The 17,603-nt window shown below is 44.7% G+C and overlaps 1 protein-coding gene across 1 annotated transcript in view; it reads right to left on the bottom strand.

Moving 5' to 3' along the window:
• Positions 1-240: 240 nt before the first annotated feature.
• The window catches only part of LOC144831773 (uncharacterized), a 126,571-nt gene continuing 109,208 nt past the window's right edge, over positions 241-17,603 (bottom strand). Inside the window, 2 exon segments of the mRNA XM_078689023.1 lie at positions 241-1,181; positions 1,267-1,905. Coding sequence (XP_078545149.1) covers positions 954-1,181; positions 1,267-1,905 — 867 coding nt within the window. The 3' untranslated portion in view covers positions 241-953.

The raw sequence follows: 17,603 nt of genomic DNA, 5'->3' as shown, positions 1-17,603 counted from the left end.
GTGGTACCATCGCAAGCAAAGAACCGCCTCTCACTCTGAGAGAAGGCTTACTGGCGAGAATATTCCACTCTGATTCCACCTGTGCCAGAATCCCAGCTGAAAGCAGTCATGCTATCGAGATTGGACCCCTCTATTGCCAAATAAACTAGGCTTCTTGCTGACATCACAAATTATCTTTAAAATTTAGTGAATAAATCACATTTAAGTTCTCCTATACAATCAGCAGTCAAATACCATGAATTCAAATAAATGTGTTATTTTATTACATATCTAAAAACATAAATTTCATATTAATATGTAAAATCTAGTCATTATTGTGTACATTTCATAGCCTCATGATTGTTTCTGCTGTATCATACTTTAGTTCATGTTAATGTTAAAGTAAATTGAGTTTGATCCTAGTCCACACCTCTGTAGCGTGGTTTTTAAAGGCTCTTGGATGTCTATACATGGGTGGTGTTTGGATGTTTGGTTATGTATCATTCATACAGATTTATAAAGTATTGGGTTTCAAATGTATTATGCCACTGATGGCCAAACAAACCACTTGTTCCTAAATATAATTTGTTCAGTTTAGAACTTGTTGCTGATAACGTGTAAGGAAAGTGAGTTTGACCCTGGAGCAAACCCTTGTAGTGTGTTATGTATGGGATGGGTGTGCTGAAGAGCCGTCTTCTTGCTGTTCCTCACTGGTTGGATGGTGATGATGATGATGGTCGGCAGCAGGAAGAACTTCCCGGACTCAGCACTTTGTTAAAATGAACTCGGTGGAAAGCATTAGCTTATACTATCTTTGGCTACTGAAGATGTATCTTTTCTTCTGATATGCATATTATATCGAAGAACTCCTTCCTCTAGGCAAGGCAGGGCTATGAGAACACTGTGTATTTGGCAGCTCCAGCAACGCAAAAGCACCTTACAGATGATTCAGAATGCTACGATCTAGTGTGTGTTCACTGATGTCTCTGCGAAATTGATAACATACTAAAGCTCTTCATACATTCCTGGCACTGTAATGGTGTTTCCCCTATGTGTGTTCGCTGATGATTTCTGAGATTTCAGAAATCACTAAAACTACTTCCACATTAATTGCAATGGTATGGTTTTTCCCCAGTGTGTGTTCGAATATGTTTTTGTATGTCTGATGACCAACTAAAGCTCTTCACACATTCACTGCAATGCTTATGGTTTTTTTCCTGTGTGTGTTCACTGAATAATCCTGAGAGTTGAGGAATCACTAAAAATACTTCCACGTTCATTGCAATGGTATGGTTTTTCCCCAGTGTGTGTTCGCTGATGTATTTTGAGTTGTGATAACCGACTGAAGCTCTTCACACATTCACTGCAATGGTATGGTTTTTCTCCTGTGTGTGTTCGCTGATGTCTTTGAAGAATTGATAACTGACTGAATGCCTTCATACATTCATTGCAATGGTATGGTTTTTCCCCAGTGTGTGTTCGCTGATGTAGTTGGAGTTGGATTAACTGACTGTAGCTCTTCACACATTCAGTGCAATGGTATGGTTTTTCCCCTGTGTGTGTTCGCTGATGTACTTTGAGGTTTGATAACACACTGAAGCTCTTCACACATTCAGTGCAATGGTATGGTTTTTCCCCTGTGTGTGTTCGCTGATGTATTTGGAGTAGTGACAACCGACTGAAGCTCTTCACACATTCAGTGCAATGGTATGGTTTTTCTCCTGTGTGTGTTCGCTGATATCTTTGAAGGATTGAAGACTGACTGAATGCCTTCATACATTCATTGCAATGGTACGGTTTTTCCCCTGTGTGTGTTCGCTGATGTCTTTGAAGATGTGATAACAGACTGAAGCTCTTCACACATTCAGTGCAATGGTATGGTTTTTCCCCCATGTGTGTTCGCTGATGATCTTTTAGGAGCGCTGACTAAAGTTCTTCACACATTCATTGCAATTGCATGTTGCTTCTCCTGTGTGTGTTTGCTGATGGCTCTTTAGTAGTGATGATAAACTAAAGCTCTTGCTGCTTGTGTATGATTTTTCGTTCTTGGTTAGTGTCTCTGGGTCAGGTTTATATTTGTCTGCATCCCATGACTGGGTTTCCTGAGGAGCTAACATGGTTGATAAAGCACTTGTGTTATTCTCACATTCCTTGTATGTGTGTGGTATTTTGGATGGTTGATTTCAGATTTCACAATGAAATACAAGACTCACCAACTACACATAATATAATTGTGGCAAGTAAAGCTCTTTGTAGGTGGTTATGTCTTTAGATTGAGGAATGGCTATGCATGTTTATGAATGAAGATCAGTCTTCCTTCTGGTCGAAGCAAATTGGGAAAGTCTGTTGTAGATCAGAGACCATCTCTTTCCTTTGCCCTTAGTTGTCTGGCTCTACTCCCATGGGCTTTTCTCTTGCTCCTGTGGTTTGGCCAGGAAGAGTTTACAATACACCTAGCGTGCTCAATGGTGGGTCTGTCATCATTACAGGAAGCAGAGCAATGCTGTATTCACCTCATACCGAACACATTATCAAAGCTGGTGATGGAGGCCTGTCAATACAGGAAGTGGTTTGTCAGTGTTGTTGCCTTTTAGAGGTCATTTCTTAGTCCTGTTGCGTGGAGGTGCACAGCTCAGACTCTTACATCCACTGAATTGCTCTTGACTGCCTCTTCGAGGATCTATCACTTTATGTTCAGGTTCCTCAGTCTCTGACTGTGCAGATCTTTTCCTGAATATTGGAGCTCATTTTTTTAGCACTTTTTCAGATTTGCACGATTACTGTCATTATTCACGAAGATTTGTGCATTCAAGGCTGGTTTCCTATTGGATGTAAAGAGATTTAAAATCAGTAAATGGAAATGTAAGAGTATGTGAATACACAATATTTAACTAGTTGTAAAAGACCATTTATGAAAGTTACCAAGAGATATTTTACCATACACAGATATTTAACTAAATGTTCTATTGAACATGCACATCTTACTTAATTCAGAAAAGGAGGTGATTTTCCAGTGTTCACAGAGTAACTTAGTACAGAAAGAGCACACATGGAGCGCCCACTTGCTAGAAGTACAGCATTACGAAGACGCACTTGGCTAAGATTTCATTTAAACAAGAAGGGATTGTGTAAAAAGACGTGGATCAGGATGTGCTGCTGTCACTTCAGTTTCAGGAAGTGTATGACAACAGTAACCCTTTCAAGACTAAATGACAAAGAAAACTATTCATGAAGTTTATAATAAATGTAACACTTCAGGAAGTATATAACAAAGCTAACGCTCCAGGAAGTATATAATAAAGCTAACGCTCCAGGAAGTATATAATAAAGGTAACGCTCTAAGAAGTATATAATAAAGGTAACGCTTCAGGAAGTATATAACAAATGTAGCTCCATTCACACTCTTCTTGACAGTACTTCACAGTTCACACTGGAGCAGCTGAAGTTCCAACTCCTGTCTTTACTTTTCTGTTTGTTAAGTTATTTTTGCCACATTCCTAGGGATGGTTAAAGCACTTGTTGGAAGATTGCACCATTTATTGTAGAGATTCCATCACAACTAGTAATATACCTGCGATATCTCTGCTGCCAATACGTGTCTGCTTTTTATCTTTTTCTGCATTTACCAGGGTATCTGACTGAATGTCTTCCATTTGGTGCCAGCATGCTTCTCGGTCAGGTGATGGAGCATTGGCAGAATAAGACAAGATGTCCATTGCTTGAGGGGGAGTGCAGCTCTTACACCTCTGGATATTTCTTACATTCAGCTCCCTTATGGCTGCGTACTCGCTCAGCGGGGTTCATCGACAGCTAAAGCAGGGGAGTCACACAATGAACACGCCAGACATCAGGTAATGAAGTAACAGACAAACGCCATGATAGTGTGGAAGGATCAAAAGCATCTTTAGAGAAGCTCGCTGGGGACATAAAAACAGAGGAAGTGCACAGGTAGCTACTTAAGAGGTACAAACAGGGGAGGTGAACATGTAGGTACATGCTCCATTTTGGGTCTGTTTCAGGCTTTTACTGAGCTGGGAATTGGGGTGCACTGTATCTTAATCCTGCGGCTGATAAAGGCACTTGCTGCAAGGGTGTTACCACTTTGACCCTTTACAAGAGGGGAGCCGAGCTTTAGAAAGCACAACACCTGAAGGCTGCCTGCCCTGAGGGGGAAGGTGAGGGTCCGGGTGTCAGAAAATATCAGCAAGGGACATGAAAGGATCCTAATAAACACAGCCCCAGAGAGCCTAGATGGAGAAGAGCTGGGTCCTCCACTGTTTCCGGAACAGTAAGTGATATTGAATCTTACTAAGGTTAGGAGGCATAGAATTTCATCGGGTCGGAGCTAGACATGGAAGGAGAAACCTTTCGTTCTGGCTCTCCTGTGACGAGGGATGTGGGCCAGGTTTAGATTGGATGGAGCGTAGCGTTCTGGGGGGCATGTAAAGTTGCATCCAGGCAGCTAGGCTGGTTGCTCCTTAGAGCTCTGTTTTTTTAATTAAGTTTTAAACAGTTGTCGTGCATACATTTGGCCAACGCGGATACACAGTTTTTAGATTTGACACAAAAGCCAGTCGACTCTGCCGACAGGGAAATAATTAGCTGAGTGTCATCATCATACAACACTAGTGAGAAATTCAAAAATATTTCACTACCTCTGCCAGAGGTCTGATGTAAATATTAACTTGCATTTACAATGCAAATAGGTCTCGAATTTGTGAGTTAGAGCTACTGACTTTGTGAAGGGCAATTATTTTTTACCTACACGTTGTATTTTTAGAGTGAATGTATGTAGTGTGCAAAATCCCTTGGAAAGGTCCTGCACTTCGTAATAAATATATTGAAAAAGACGCAAGGTGTGGATTGTGTCAACAATTGCTTGGCAAGTACCTCATGGGTGAAGTGTCGCCACACATGTACACCGTGGTGCTTTACTAATGAGAAACTCATTAATAAAAGTAGTGCTAACAGACTAACCAACACGATGGGAGCATGTGAATCCGTTTCCCGGCTTCTCTTTCATTTTCTAGACTCACTCTCCTGCGTCTTGGTTATCCCCCAAACACTTGGAGGCAATGAAGTTTGCCAAGGGGATGGGGGGCAGGGGGGCTTCGGGGGTACATGAAAATGTATTCTTTGCCTAGTTGTCAAAGGTAGCCCGGTGCTATTAGTTAAAAGTGTGCAGATATCATTAAGATTACTTTACTCGCATCTATGAGAAAATCGTCATTAATTATACAAAATACCAGAATGCGTGTCAGTTTTCACAGTGCTGGTTGATTAGTTTCATTGCATTAATTTTTTTATTTAATCTTTTACATAGCATCCTAAGTAGGTTACCTAACCCCAAAAGCCCTGAGTTGTTAAATGACCCATAGTAGGGAGTGTTTTACAGTTGAGCAAATGTGTCCAGATGTAATTTTGGTAGTGCCATGGAATGATCAGCCAATAAGGTACTCGATGAGCAGGTATTTAACGAAAAGTTAATAATGTTCATAATGTACGGTATTGTGGCTGTTGTTTGCAACCACCTCTCTGAATGTGTTTATTAACACAGAGCTCCATCTACCAGACATTGCTCACAGAGGGGCGACTAAAGCACAGAACAAAATGTATTCATTTATCCTGAGTGTGAAGGCACCCGGAAGGTTTAGGTGCCTGCCATGAGAGGCTAGGGATCCCTGCGCTTCTACAGACTCTGCCGTGCTCCTCTGCACCAGCAGGGCACATCTCGGAATCTGCTGCTTCTGCTAAGAATAGGTGAGAGTGATGAGGTTGGAGCATGCAGGAGTTTCCGGCAGGTTTCCAGGTTATTAAAAGTGATGATTCTGACGGGAGGCAAAGGAGTCTGACTTTGTCAGTTTGTCTGCACCAGTCTATTCCTCTACCATCTACGGGGCTCACGGTCATTTATCCATTCATCTCTCTTTGTTAGAGGTACATGAGCCAATATATTAATTAGTGGGTAGAGCCAGCCCGAGACAAGCCAAAGCGTATACGAGCCAGTGGGCGAACCGTGAAAATGATCGGCATGTTAATCATACAGTAAACATGATGCAAATGTGTAAATGTGCGATAACGTCTCTTCAGAATTCAAAAAAGTGCATTTTGTTAGCGAGTCACTTCAGCACACAAGATTATAGCGCTGAATTGAGAGGAAGTTATTAAAAGTACTCGTTTTAAACATGAGTTAAAACACTGCCGCTCCTCCGGCCTGACAACAATGCCAATTGGGAACTAAGGGGTGTCAGTTGCCATACATACCCCGAAAGTTGCGTAGAGTCTTAATATATTTAGAGTAACATCAAAATCTAGTTAATTAAACACGAGAAGTTTTTGTACAGCACGCATATTTCAAAGTGCAATAATGAAGATGAAAACTGAAGTGCCAGCAGGCAAGAAAACACGAATGGTAGTGGGGGGAGGGGGAGGGGGCGGGGGAGGGTGTAAAGTCACAGACTGAGGGAGGGGGCGGGTGGGGTGGGGAGACAGAGAAGAAAATAGTGTTAGCAGTAAAGGGGCCAATAGCCGTGGAAGGATACAAATGATGAATGAGGAGGGACAAACAAGCCTCAAACCAATCGGAAGGCAGCATTTAAGACAAAAGCCAAGGGGCAGAGAGTGGGCGGAGCTTCCACAAAGCTTCCACACTACAGTGTATACTGCATGCCTCGCAAAGCGATGGTAGTGCATTCACGCTGCAACGCTAGGCAAGACCTAAAAAGGGTAGGAATGAGCTCCGAACCCCGAGGGACACCAGGAGCCAGTCCTCTTTGTGATGAGGCGAAAGGGGAGGGTATAACTTTAAAAGACCACTTGTTCAAGTAGGGGACAACCAGAAGTCAAATATGAAGGTATAGATAGTTTTATTGTAGCTACTTTCATCAGACAGAGCTCCCACACTCCTCCCTCAGCAACCACCACTCCTAGAATGACCGGAAGACCTAGAACAAACTAGAGTTCCAAGGATGACCAGTCAACCTCGCGCGGCAGGTCAATGAGGAAAGAGAGAGAACCATCATAACACCACTCCTTTAAAAAGAAGGTAAACCAGGCCAGACCTTTGCCCTGTACCCCCAGGTCAGTGAGGCGAGTTAATATTATTGCATGTGAGACAGTGTCGAAGGTCGCACTAAAATGTAGGAGTATCAGAGCCTGGGATTTGCCAGCCTCTGCAGTACTGCAAAGGGATTCAGTAACTGTTAAAATAGCAATGTTGGTGCTGTATGGTCTAATTCCATTTTGGGAACAATCTAATAGTTTATATTATTCTAATATTTCGGTTAGGAGATTGTTTACATGTTTCTCCCCATCCTTGGACAGAAACGACAGAAGAGAAATAAGTTGATAGTTTTCTGGCTGAGTGGCATTTAGCAAAGGTTTTTTAGAAGAAGTATAACCTTGGCGTGTTTCCATGATATTGATACTTCTTCACTGCTCAGCAAGAGTTTGGCTAATTCTAGAAATATGGGTGTGACGCTCTCCTGAAATGTTAAAATATAATCAGGTTTAAATGGGTTATCTGGAGATCCAGATTTCACTTGACGCATTAAGGTGGTGATAGAATCTATGTCAAGTAGAGCCAATTGGTCCAAGGGAGCCCACTGCGAGTGGTAGGTCCCTGTGTCAACAGAGACAGGTCTGACTGTTTTCTCACCCCTGTTAAAGTAAAGATAAAGATAACTGACCAAGCTTGCTGCAATGGCTGTTAGAAGCTTCCGCTTATCCAGGAGTGGAGGTGGGTTTAATCAGGTTGTTCACAACAAAGAAGATTACTTTTGAAAGCTTGCTGCTGCTTTTGATTTGTCGGCAAATAATTTGACACATGCAGTTTTAATCAGTTTCTTGTAGCATTTAATCGCTCTCAAGTATTGCATTCATGCGGCAGCATCATAGGATTTGTAGCAAGCGCACTCTAGTTCTTTGAATTGCTTCTTTTATGAGCAATGCTTCATTGAACCAAGCAACTGGGGGGCTGCTTCCTACTTTTATAGAGCTTGGCAGGAATAAAATGATCCAAGGCAGAATTGAGCCATGCTTTGGTGGAAGTCTCCGCATGTTCTATATTGGAGTCTAATAGAGGCACACTCGTTTCGATAAACCTTGAAAAGGCAGATGGGTCCAGTTTATGCCACTACTTTCTCATTGTGGGGTTACCAGTAATGTTTTTTTCAACGCTAGGTGTATCAATGGTCAAAGGCACCAAATAATGTCTTGACCAGGTCACTGGAATAGGGGGAGCAGTTTGAAGGGTGGCCAGGTTGTAAAACTCAGGGTTCAGCAGATGGCCGGCCTAGTAGCTGAATGTTTTAATAACTGAGCTAATTGGAAAGTGGCCATGTCATTAGTAAAGTCATAGATTTCTTTATTGTTGATTAGATCTAGATGAAGATTCAAGTCTCCAATTATGCTCAAGTTGGACAATTGAAGTGAGTGCAAGGTAGAGCACTCCATTAGAGATTCTCTGGGGAAGCATCGGAGCAGAGCCGGGGCACTGACTACAGTCCCCAGGCTCCACTACATGCAGCATCACTCTTCCCGTGCCCGGAGGTGCTTAAAGGCAGCAGCGAGGTCCCGCTGTGGGGCCGCATCGGAGCAGAGTCGGCGCATTGACTATAGCCCCCAGGCCCCGCCACATGCCGCATCACTCTTCCAGCGCCCGGAGGCGCTTAAAGCAGCAGCGAGGTCTCGCTGTGGGGGCCGCACCAGAGCAGAGTCGGGGCATTGACTGTAGCCCCCAGGCTCCACCACATGCCGCATCACTCTTCCAGCGCCCGGAGGCGCTCAAAGGCAGCAGTGAGGTCCCACTGTGGGGGGCGCATCAGAGCAGAGCCAGGACACTGACTACAGCCCCCAGGCTCCATCGCACGCCACATCACTCTTCCTGCACCAGGAGATGCTGCAAGGCAGCAGCGTGGTACCTCTGCATGGGACTCGCGCGGGGCCATCCACGCTCATCAGAGAAGGCTAGGCTGGGACCCCCCTTTAACTTCTACACTCCCTTGTTACAGGCCCACCATGGGCAAGAAAAATCTGAGAGCAACAGAGGAGGTAACTATTACTTCTTTAGATACCTTTCTGGCCAAGGCAACATCGGCTTTAGAAAAATAAATCGCACTTACAGAAAAGAGACTTTGGTTGGGGTCAGGGGCAGGGCAGTCACCTAGTTGATTCTCCAACCAAGGGGGGTGTAACAAAACTAGATGGGGTTTCTCTTCCAGAATTGCCGGCAGTCTCTGTACCAACCCCCGAACATTCACAGCCTGCCTCCACATTTAGTGGGAAACCAAACGACGCTATCTTCGTAAATGGTAAATGAAAATGAGGCCATGCGACACTTCCCTCCAAGTGTCCTGCCAAGAAGATCGGAAAGGTCGCTATGCCAGCGAGTTCCACATGTATGAAGGGTTACCAACATTCAGAGACTGCATTTCCCTCATATCGGTGTGATCTTCTTGATAACTTTAAACAACTTTTGCGACCGATCTATGCCGGTTTAGATTCCATAGCTCGCACCTTACAAGGTTAGCACAACAAATGACGGTAGATTCCAGCTGTAGTTTAGCTACTTCTATCCTCTAACCACCAACTAAGGTCATCCCCTCTGATGCCTGTTAAACTCCTTAAAACTATGATTGTGAAAGTCATAATTTGTGAACTAATTGTGAAAACATGATCCTTGGTCGTGAGTTAGTTAAATCGACCTCTAATTCTATTGGTCATCCTTGTGTTGAAAATCAGTGGCCCCCAGCAGGGATCCTATAGGTCCAGACCATGTAGATTTGGTCCCTAGGTGTTGCCCACCGCAGGTGACCATACAAGACTCTATGGGTAAGGGGCAATCACACAACTTATCAAGACTACAGGTTAAGGTAAATCCCCCATCTACTCGGGCCCATAGCAGACCAAATCAGCAATACATGGACTTCCCTCCTGCTGCTTGTCAGTATGTTAAAATTTTAATCAACGTGCCTTTACTATGTCCCAATCTTAGAAAATCTTCACTTCAGCTGAAGGTCAAGGCTCGACACTGGATGACTCAAAACTCTAATCAAGGTCATCTCATCCAAAATCATTTGATAATGACCAAAAGAACGCAGTGAATTGGGTCTAATGTAAAAACAACCAATAATGACTGGTTATTTTAAGATTTCATCATGAATGGCTAGTGAGAGACCTATTAGGGAGTTTACCGGTTGCCCCTTCACTCCATTCAAAGATGTATGCAGTCTCGTTGGGCTTTTTTGTATAGGTCCGCACCAGTACGTAGTTCCACCGTATTCACTCAGGGCCTTTCTTTAGTGAGAACTGGTCATAAGCCTGTGCAGGTGGCTTTTGATGCCCTATCAAATAGGTACTCATTGTTGGAAGATATGGAGGCATGTGATTGACTGATCTTTCTACTAAATAATTTGTCTCAGCAGTCTGTTCTTTTTAACGGTTTCTGGGGAGGTACCTGTGGAGAGGGTTCGGTTGGTCGTTTTTAGGTTCACTAAGCAGTATTACATCCTTACCAATTGACCCTACATCATCCTTCTCACCAGTACCGACAGTGATTCGGTCGCAGGAGTCCCCAAGTGATATAAAGGTTCTCTCTAGGAATATAGCTGGTTAAGAAAACAAAAAGGATAATCAAAATTGGCATAAAGTTTTTACGAATTCTGATATTATCTGCTTTCAGGAAAATTGGGCAGAGCAGTCTGTCTAGGTAAATAGCTACAACTCCTTTGTTACGCCAGCAGTTCCATCAGCAGCAGGTAGATCTAAGGGGGGCTTACTCAGAATTATAGCAAACACGATCACCCTAGGTAAGGTGACCTTTATCAATAACTCGCCCCATTTCATGTTAGCTTGGCTGAAGCTTCTGGGAAAATTGATTTGTTACGGATTAATTTTTTATTGTATTTTATTTTATTTTTATTGAGCATCAAACAAAGCATAACAGAGAGGATGGTGACCACAAGGGTACCAGAGGGCGTGCAGTTTCCGGAGTTGCATTACAAACAGCTATGGTGGGTTCAGCTTCACATAATCCCCAGGCCTGCTACATCCCTGCATAAAGTGAATGATGCTAGTTTTAAAGAACATATAACACCCCTCCCCCAAAACAAACAAAGTCCTCCCACGCCTCCCCCCCCCCAACCCGGTGTTAACTAAATTATAATGGAAACAATAAGAAAATAATACAGAGGAGGAAAATTTGGACATTGGCATATTGACTAGTGTTGAGATTCAGGCAAACCTAAAATATAGCTTAGGGGCCCCCTGGAGGGCAACGAGTCAGAGAAGGAAAACCTATAGTTGGAAAAGGTGCATGGCCCGCACCGTCGGAGGACAAACCGCAGAAGGCAGACCCTGAGACAGAAAGGTCACCAGAGGGCCCCAGTGGAGCACAAAATCTTTGTAATCATTCCGGAAAATGTCCGCAAGATGCTCAATGGAAAGTTTCCTCCACAGTCAGGCATGCCACACCGATATCGCAGGGGCATCTGTCTTCTTCCATGCAGCTGCTAAAGTGAGCTTGGCTGCCCCCAGACACGTAAACGTAATCGCTTTATCAGTCTTAGTTTGCCTGATCAGGGTGGGGTCTCTACGTCCAAAGAGAGCAAAGTCAAATGAAACTGGAATGGGGTAACCCAATATGTCTTTGATATGAGATAAAATCTCGTCCCAAAAAGACGAATCGTAGGGCAATCCCACCATATATGCCTGAAATCCCTCTGTAGCCACATCCCCGCCAGCAGAGATCTGAGGTGTCTGGAAAAATGCGTCGAAGCTTAATAGGGTATAGGTACCAATCATATAAAGGTTTATAGTGAGCTTCTCGGAGAGCCATGGACTTGTTGTGCTTGGAGATGTCCCCCCACATATGTGCCCATTCCCCGTCTGAAATGTCCCTACCTAAAACTTGCTCCCAAAAAGTCATGTAACGTCCCCTTGGAGAATGTGTAGTGTGGAGCAACATGTCATAGAGAGCCGAAATAGCGCCTTTCTTGGAGTCCGCCTAATAGGTCACAAACTTCTCCATTTCCGTAAGCTCCCTGGTAGCAGCCACTCTAAAGGGAGGTGTCGAGACCCAATGCTTGAGCTGAAGATAGTGGTAATGTTCAATCTGCGGAAGCGCAAATTCTTTCCTACATTCAGCAAACGTCAAGACCTCCCCATAGCGGAACAGAAGGGCCCCTCATGTAACGCATGGGGGAAACCTGGATTAAAATGAATGGGTGTGTACGGGGAAGGGAATGAAGTTCAGCCCTCCCTATTTGTAACCTTGTCCCAAATGATCAGAGTCGTGTGGTGGGGGTGCTAAGATAGGCATTGGGAGGACGATCTCTCCTGGCTTTCCACAGCACATCCCATATATATCGCCCCACAACGGCACAGTCCATGTGGAGCCAATGCTTGTCGGATTCCCTGGCCGACCACTCAGCTAATACCCGTAACTGAGCACCCTGGTAATATAAAGTAAAATCAGGTAGGGCTAATCCACCTTTAGCACGAGGACGTCTGAGCACATGGTGGGGCAGGCGCGCCCTCCCCCCTTGCCAGATGAATTTGGTGATCAGAGTGCGGAGGGTCGGTAACAAAGTACTCTCCAATTCAATAGGGAGTGCCTGAAATAAGTGTAAAAATGTAGGTACCACTGTAATTTTTATTGCATTTATTCGTCCTAGCCAAGAAAATGTAGAGGGGTGACCATCGTTTAAAGTCTTGCTGGAGTTGCGTCAACAGAGGAGGGTAATTCGTTTTATAAAGTTCACCCAGTCAAGCCGTGAGGCGCACTCCCAGATAGTGTAAAGAGTGCTTAGCCCATTAAAAAGGCGTCAGGTGTTTCGAGCGAAGCACCTCAGCAGGGGAGAGGGTGAGATTAAGTATAAAGGATTTTGTGTAATTTATCTTGAACCCAGCTACCTGCTCAAAGCTGCGTAGCTCTCCTTGTACCGCCTGCAACAATTTTGCCGGGTCGGCAAGCGAAAGGAGGATGCCATCGACAAACAAGGAGGTTTTATGCTCAATATCGCCAAAGGGGATGCCCCGGATCTCGTCGTTGGGCCGAAACCTGACCGCCAAGGGTTTGATACTAAGGGCAAACAAAAGGGGTGAGAGGGGCCACCCCTGTCGGGTGCCTCTGCACAAAGCAAAAGGGGAGGAGGAACAGCTGTTTACCATCACGCGAGAGGTGGGATGGTGATAGTTAGCCTTCACCATATTAAGAAAAGTGTCTCCAAACCCGAACTTCCGCATGGTTAAAAAGTGGAAAGCCCAGTCCACCCGATCAAAGACCTTTTCCGCGTCGAGGCCCACTAACACTGTGGGGATACAAAACCTCGTAGCCTTCTCGATCAGATGGACTGTACGCCTGATTTTGTCATGCGTTTATAAAGCCAGATTGGTCGGGATGGATTAACTCCGGTATCAGATTCTCTAAACGCTCTGCTAAAATCGTGGAATAAAGCTTGGCATCCAGATTGAGAAGTGCGATGGGTCAGTAGGAGCCGCAGAGTTGCGGATCCTTACCAGGTTTGGGCATTACCGTAATTACAGCCTCCGCCAGAGAGCTGGAGACCTGCGCATCGGAGGCGATGTTCTGAAATAAAGCCGTAAGATGAGGAATAAGCTCTGTCGAAAAACACCTGTAAAAATGAGCTGTAAGGCCGTCAGGTCCCGGGGCAATGTGCAATTTGAGTCTCTAGATAGCCTCCCTAACCTCCCCCTGTGTGATGGGGGAATCTAACTCTGCAGCTGAGCCTGGACATGCACTGAGCCCATGTATAAGCATAGACTACTCTCCTGCATTAGGTTCAACTTTAGGATAAAAATGTGCTATTGACCTAAAATAATATGGAGTCCGTAGTGCCTTACCCAGTAAGTCCAAGAGCTGATCCAGTAATGTAACGATATACATTTTCTTAACCTTGAAAAAATGCCCCACCCTCCATATTGAGTGCGGGAAACTGACAACAGCACATCTGTGTTACATGTCATCTATATTAAAGCCACCTGACCGGTTGTTTTCAAAAGCCTGCTTTATTAACAACACCACTACCACCACCAATAATACCACTAACAGTACCAATACCACCACTTTAGCGCCTCTCGCTAACTAGTAATAGCAGGGGCACTGCACGAGGCCAGAGCTGCAGCCAAGACCATCCTTCCCTCCCTCCCTCCCTCCCTCCATGCCTACCATAAAACACAGCCCACCCTGCACCAGAAGGCGAAGTAAGGGTCCTACGACAGCTGGAGTGTTTTTTATTAGGCCAAAGACAGCAAAGACAATACACAATACCACCCTGCACACTCAAATCACGGGGAGGGCAGGAAATAGCCCCCCTACTTTTTCTCCTGAACCACGACAGAGTAATCACTGAGCGAAAAGTGTTAGAGCGCTTTGTTAATGTTTATACCTCGGATCATATGTAACTCTTACTTCACACTTTGGGGGACATTAGGATGACTGGCAGACTTTGTCCGCCCGCCATCCTATCGGACAACGGGACTGCCCGCCATAAGGGCGGGGGTCCTGTGGGGGGAATTAGGATGCGCCCGCCACAGTCGCGGGTGCATCCTCATTTTTAACAGAGCACTGCCCGCTGCAATGCAAAAAATGGACATTGTGCTTTTCAATGAACAACATGACAGGCACCACGTGGTGCCTGTCATGTTGTACATTGAAATGCAGGGGGGTACAATAGGTACCCCTCATGTGCACCCCCCACCCCCTGGAGTCCCTGGGGGCCCGCAACGGGCCCCCGCAGGGAGACTCCGCATGCCTTAATGCCGCCACAGAAAGGCATTGTTTACAGCCCATTGTAATATGGCTTGCGGTGGCTGATAGACACCGCCACCATATACAACCCTTTTCCGCCCGCATACACTAATCACCAGTATGTATATGACAAGCACATCACTTTGGCACTGAATGGCAGTGTAAAAAGCGATCAAAGTCCTTAGGCTAGTACATAGATCAGCGGAAAACCAGGAGGGACAAAAGCAAAAAAAAAGGGAAAGCACGTTAGAAAGGGCCACCTCCAACAGAATTTATCAGGATTGGTATGTTTGATACAAAGGTAATACAAATCTGTGCAGTATGTGCATACACACATTTATAAAGGAGGACGGTTGGAACCTCTTAACTATCTCAGTAGAGCTGAGATTGGTAACCGGAAAATACATTGATCCCTCCCTTTGTTTCATTTACACCGTTCGGTGCTTGGGATTAAATCCCAGATCCGTGGCTATAAAGTTGGTTCAAGTATTGGTACCACTAAACAGCATATTACACCTATAAATCTTGAAGACTCACATTCACGTCGCACTTAAATCAAATTTTTAGCTCCTAACATATAACTCAACTTTTGTCAATCTATTAATAATGTTCATTACATTTCTTTTCCTAGCCATCTTTTAGAACTTCGTTCCCTCCCGTTCAAATTTTTTTCTTTCATATTTTGGCCGATATCAAATAATTACTTTATCCACCCTTCGTATTTATTCTCTCTGTATCACTCTTATTTCTCTTCTCTGGCCTCTTCTTGCTTTTTCTGCTCGCTCATCTTGTTCTCCCCTTCCTGCTGAAGTGAGGTTCCGTGACGATTTGAACCCGTGTTTTTAACATTGTCGCAAATACATAATTTTGGTATCAGTGAACCGCAAATGATCCATTTAGTATATCCTGGTGTTTTCGCTATGCTACGAGCAAGAGCACTCCTGTTACAAACACATTTCTGTTCTACCCATGGCATCCATCTTAGAACACGGAAGCCATTTTGTATTCTTTGCCCTCACATAGTCAATGAACACGCAATAACCTCTTTCAATTAAGGACACGTAGGCTTTAGCCGGCAATTCACCTTGCTAGTGACACATGCACCTTAGGCAAGCAACGCTGTGGCAGCATGACTCAGCAAGAGCTGCCTCCCCAGCCTGAGGCCAGTCCTGCTATACTGGTTCTTGTGTCCGTTAGCCTGATCATGATTAGGCGGCCGAAGCTGGTAACCTTGCCCATTTACGACCCACAAACATCTCTTATCCTGCTTTTCTATCTTCTGCACCTGGCCCTGCTTCTTTCCTTCTGGGCCTTTATTAGGGGGAGGTAACGAAATTTACGATGAGGCGGTCCGGGTCTTGAATGGAAAGTTGACATGGGATTATGATGGAATAGTGGGAACCCCTCGTTCGTAATGTTTTGACATCAGATATTGTTGACGATTCCTGTGCAACGCCAAACATTTATTGTTTAAGATACAAAGGTTTTTTGAATGTGCTAACATGTAAAGAATTTGCCTGAAGCCCAATATTCAGTATATAAGGAGCAACCCTCTTTGTACAAATTGAACAGGCTCCTAGATACTGCCCATGTGTAGTTTCTGTGACTTCTGTGTCCCTGCAGTAATAAACCTTTGGTCTTTGACGCCACCATCGAGAAGCCCGTGTTTCTGTTTGTTTGTGCACCGAGGCAGGTTGAACTCCGGGGTCTTCGGGTGTTATCCCTGACACCTCTGGACGGAACCAAAAAGTCCAGAACTCCAATTGGCGCCCAACGTTGGGCAACGTCATTCGGTACCGGTCCAAAAGCCTGAAGAGTTCGAGAAGCTTCGTGTGAAGATTCCAGAGGGAGGCGCCCCACTTCATCGATCCCGGCATATCGCAAAAGTGGCCCGACGTTCTCTTCCACGAGGGTTCCCGTTCGGATGGCTACAGTGGTCCGTTGCTTTGACCGTCGCCCTGTCTTGGACCCGAGGTGCAGTCCTTAGTACGGCGAGACGTGACGGGTTTCTCCTTGGTGACGTCTTCAGTGCCTCAGTTAAGTATTAAGTGGTTGCTAGTTGGTTACTTCGTAAGGGTTGCTCCTGTTTGGATAATCCTTTTAGTTTTTGGTTTGGTTTGGTTTCGTAAGATTATCACTGGTTGTTCTGGTTAAGATAATCATTTGGTTTAGTTTGGGTATCGATACATTTGTTCGCTTTGGTAGGCCTAAGTTCTTGGTTCGAGTGCGCACCTTTTGTTTGTGTTTTGTCTGTTCTGTGTTCCGGATTATAAAATGGTAAGTCGGAAAAATTGTATGTTGTCTTGTTTTAGTTGCAACAGTGATTCCCAGTTGGAGGACTCGTGTTCGGTTCCTCCGATTGGAACTCCCCTTTATGATCTATATTGCAAATTTGGTGTGGGCCCTATCTCTTATAACGAGGTATGGATCCACTATACAGAGAAAGATGGTGTCCTTAGTTGGCCACTGCATGGTAGTTTTGAACCCCAAGTTCTTGATAATTTAGAAACAAAATTGTTCAAGAAGAAAGCCCGGCCGGCAATGTTTGATTCTTTCCGTTATTGGCGAAAAGAATCTAAACAGAGAGAAATTAAAAAGTTGAAGAAAGAACAGAAAGAGCAAGAGTTGACTTTAGAACAGTCTGCTAAGCAGCTGCAACTCAACGAGTCTGAGAAAGCGATGGAGGTGGCCAATAGAGAGCGTAATTTAGCGATAGACAAGTGCTATCCTGTTTTGCCATCAAGTACAGCTAAGATAGTAGAGGACCACGAAAAGGATCCCCTGTTGTCTTACTTGTTACGATCACCCCCACCGTATGCACAGGGTGCTACGGCTCCACCTATACCGAATGTTC

The sequence above is a fragment of the Lissotriton helveticus genome, chromosome 1_1 (assembly GCF_964261635.1).
Source record: "Lissotriton helveticus chromosome 1_1, aLisHel1.1, whole genome shotgun sequence".
NCBI classification, from domain to species: domain Eukaryota; kingdom Metazoa; phylum Chordata; class Amphibia; order Caudata; family Salamandridae; genus Lissotriton; species Lissotriton helveticus.
The sequence above is the reverse complement of the archived record's forward strand: the minus strand, read 5'-3'. Positions and strand labels throughout refer to the sequence as shown.